Consider the following 3667-nt stretch of genomic DNA (forward strand, 5'->3'; position numbering starts at 1 on the left):
TGAAAAATATTCTAAGTGTTTAAATTGAATGTTTGTTTTGTTTTTCAGGCGTCGAATGTTCAGTATGATCCACTACACTACATTTGCTGTGTGTATGATGAGGAGCTACCAAAGATGGCAGCATTCAAAGGAATTCTGGAATTTATGAAGATGTTACCGATACAAAAAGCTTTGACGAATCAACATCTTGTTTTCAGATCACACATTGAGCATTTCTGGGAGAATGCTACGTATAACGAAGAAAGCAAAACGATAAATTCGATTGTTAGTCTGAATGGTCAAGATAAACCGATCATAGCAACTTGTTCGAGAAGTTTTGGACCTTCCAGATGATGAAAATTCTTCGACAAAGTTTCCAGAAAGGATGGTGAAGAGTTGTATGCTAAGGATGGGATATGGTGGACCATTGAACAACGCTAACTACTTGAAAGCAAACTTCTCAAAGCCTTACAAGTTCTTTATTCATTCTATTGTTCATGCACTAAGCCACAGGAAGGGTGGTTATGACGTAATGCGAGATTATCAGATGAATATGGTGACTGCACTTGTGTTGAACAAGAAATATAATTTTTCGAGAATCATTTTTCACTACATGAAGGAGAATATTACATCAGAAAGCAAAACATGGCTCTATCCAAGATTTGTACAGATGATACTGGATCATGCTTATCCAGATCTTGAGAAAGATGAAAATAATGATTTGTTGGCGTTGTTCCACATGGATAATGAAACTTTGAAAGTATTGGCCAGATATCACAAAAATCATCCGGAATCATCAACAAAAGCAGACTTCTTTGGGTTTATCAAGGATAAAAATTACGTTGATCCAGATCCTGTTGATCATCTCAAGTGGAGAAATGATAAAGAGATAAAGGAAAAGAGTGTTGCGGATGAGTTAAAAAAGTTAGAAGGTTTCAAGAACACAAGAAGTGAGTGGTTCTTGAAGGAAGAAAAAGAAAAGAAGAAAAGAGGAGGCAAGAGAACTCCAAAAGAGCAAGCTGAGGAGGGTTCTTCTTCACAACCAAAGCAAAAGCGTCAAAAGAAGGTTGTTGAAACTATGCTTGTTGATGAATCAGAGAAAGAAGATGAAGCTGAAGCTGATGCTGATGCTGAAGGAGATCATGTTCGTTTATCTCCTGAATCTGCAAAGTTATTGAAAGCTCTTACTAAAAATTTGGAAGGTGAAAAGGCAGCTGGTGAAGAAGGTGACAAAGAAGATAAAAGTTCATCAAGCTCATCTGAATCAGAGATTGATGAAACTGAACGTTTGAAAAGAATTCAGGCTGAAATTGAAAAAGAAAAACAGTTAAAGAGAAAAAGGAGAGAGGAGAAAAATGATGATTTTTACATTCCGTCTCCAGAGCATGTTCAAGATTCTCAAACACCACCATCATCTGGTGGTAGAAAGAAGTCAAATGCAAGGAAAAGTGTTGTATCTCCTAAAGCAGCAAGAAGAAAGTTGATAGTTAAGCTGAATCCTAAACACGCATCAAAACCAAAACCAACTACACCACCAAAACAGCCTACTCCACCACATGAAACACCACCACCATCACCTCCACCACAAACTGAACAACTTTTATCACCACCACATCAATCACCACCAAAACAATCTACACCACCACACCAATCACCAATTCAAGAACAACCTGTTATCACTTCATCACAAATCTTTCAAACACCACCATCTACCCAACCACAAGTTCAAACCACTCCTGGTTCTTCAGGCTTTAAAGAGTTTCCTCAAGTCCCAGTGAATATTGCTCTTGATGATATTGGAGATTTCAGTTTTGTGAATGATGAGCAAGTGAAGAAGTTGGAAAAGAAGGTAGAAGAAGTGTTGATTGAGAATAAAAAGTTGGTAGATCGTGAAAAAGAAACTTGAAAAGCATGTCAAAACAGTTAAAGCTGAAAACTCGTCATTGTTGAAAAGAGTTGAAGTTGATGAGACTGAGATTGATATTATGAAAGTTCGTATTACAGAGTTGGAAGAAGAAAAGGCTCAGAGAGACGAACAGAAGAAGTACTTCAAGCTTAAGAACAAAGAGTTAGAGGCTGCTAATGCAAAGAAAAAACACAAGATATATATGATGAACAAAGTGTTAGAAAATTTGATTGGAAAGTCTGTTGAACAAAAGTTTGAAGAAATTTAAGTTGAAGAGGTGAGAGCTCGTCGTCAAGCTGTGATTGATGCTGAGATGAAGAATAAGGGTAAAAGTGTTGAAGGTGTTTCTGAAGATACTGAGAGAGCAATTGTTCCATCAACTATACCTGAATCACCAATTCAAAATCCTCGTCCTATCTCTGCAGTTTCTGGTATTTTTGAAGAAGATGTTGAAGTTGATGACGTTTATAAATGAAGATGAAGAAGATGATGAGGTTGATGAAGAAGAGGAAGATGATGAGGCTAAGAAAGATGATGCAGATGATGTGTTTTATGCTAGTAGCCATGATGATGATGATGATGATGATGATGATGGGAATGATGATGATCAGGGAACTTCAGGTATTAAGGTTACTTAAGCGTCAAATGAAGAGAATGTTGATGATTATCTTCGTGACGATGCGAATGAAGAGCTAGAGAATGCTGAAGGTGAGGGGGAGAACGTTGATGATCAGAATGTTGATGATAGTGAAAGATTGATTTTGCGTCTTGAACTTGATGTTGAGGAAGGTGAAATCAGGCATACTTATACGATGGATGATATTATCAAGATGACGCACATTGAAGACATTAACTTCAAGTTTGACTTTGAAGAAGAACTGAACCAGTTTGATATCAACCAGCAGCCCAATTATCAGTACAAGTATGTTGAAGAGGCAGACAATTATGATAGGGTTGAGGTTGAAGATTGTAGTGATGAAGAATCGTCTGTGAATTCTGATACTTCAAACTTTCCAACACTTGTTGAATTCTTCAGTCAAGCGAACATTGATGAGTTGAGAAGGAAAGTTGAAGAATGTTTAAAGGATAAGAATTTTGATGGGACGACGAAAGATGAAAGTCGCGAAGAGAGGAAGAAATGGTTCAGAAAAGACACGGAGAGAAAGTTTAAAAGGCCACTGAAGTTTTATAAGAGAGATAGGGATGTTTCATTGGGTGACATTATCCGTTGGGGCTTTCTACCACAAGTTAATGTGTATGCTATCTGACGAGAGTATGGTGTTCAATACTTTACGTACATTTTATATATCATGTCCTTACCATGGTGGGATGTTGAAGAACTTTCAAAAGTTAGAACTTTAGATTATCCTATCAGGAAGCATGATGTGCCTATTTGGGGTCTAATGAAATTTGAAGCCTTCAAGGAATGCAAAAACTGGAAACCTCGCTATCCAAAGAAAGTGAAGAGGATAGATCCATTGACTGGCATTGAAGAGACGATCTTGCATGTAAAGAAGCCTAGAGTGATAAAGAACATTCCAGTGCCGAAAATGGAACAAGATTTCCATAAAGGGTTTGTGTGTTGGGTATACAGTTGTTTGTCAACTGAAGCTGTGATCACCTACAGAGCTGAAAATGAAGTTAGACACATCTATGTGTATGATCCATTGTGGTTGGTAAACTGCTCAGCGAAAGATATAGAATGTTTGTTTGTTAACAAGATCGGATTTAAAGCTGAAGAGAAAGAACAGGCAATGCAGTTTCAGAAGGTTGTATCTATCT

General features: G+C 37.3%; 1 protein-coding gene across 1 annotated transcript; it reads left to right on the top strand.

Moving 5' to 3' along the window:
- The first annotated feature begins 388 nt into the window (after window positions 1–388).
- LOC118480235 (bromodomain-containing protein 4-like) lies at window positions 389–2153 on the top strand. Its single transcript, XM_035974973.1, has 2 exons — window positions 389–1857; window positions 1934–2153. The coding sequence occupies exons 1-2, from the start codon at window positions 389–391 to the stop codon at window positions 2151–2153; spliced, it is 1689 nt and encodes a 562-aa protein (XP_035830866.1).
- Window positions 2154–3667: the final 1514 nt, after the last annotated feature.

The sequence above is a fragment of the Helianthus annuus genome, chromosome 7, assembly GCF_002127325.2.
Source record: "Helianthus annuus cultivar XRQ/B chromosome 7, HanXRQr2.0-SUNRISE, whole genome shotgun sequence".
Classification (NCBI taxonomy): Eukaryota; Viridiplantae; Streptophyta; class Magnoliopsida; order Asterales; family Asteraceae; genus Helianthus; species Helianthus annuus.

Excerpts from the sequence above, each read along its gene's own strand:
- LOC118480235 (XM_035974973.1), top strand. The coding sequence starts at position 389 with ATGGGATATGGTGGACCATTGAACAACGCTAACTACTTGAAAGCAAAC. Across the intron at positions 1,858-1,933 it reads GTGTTGATTGAGAATAAAAA|AGTTGAAGTTGATGAGACTG; the intron begins GTTGGTAGATCG and ends ATTGTTGAAAAG.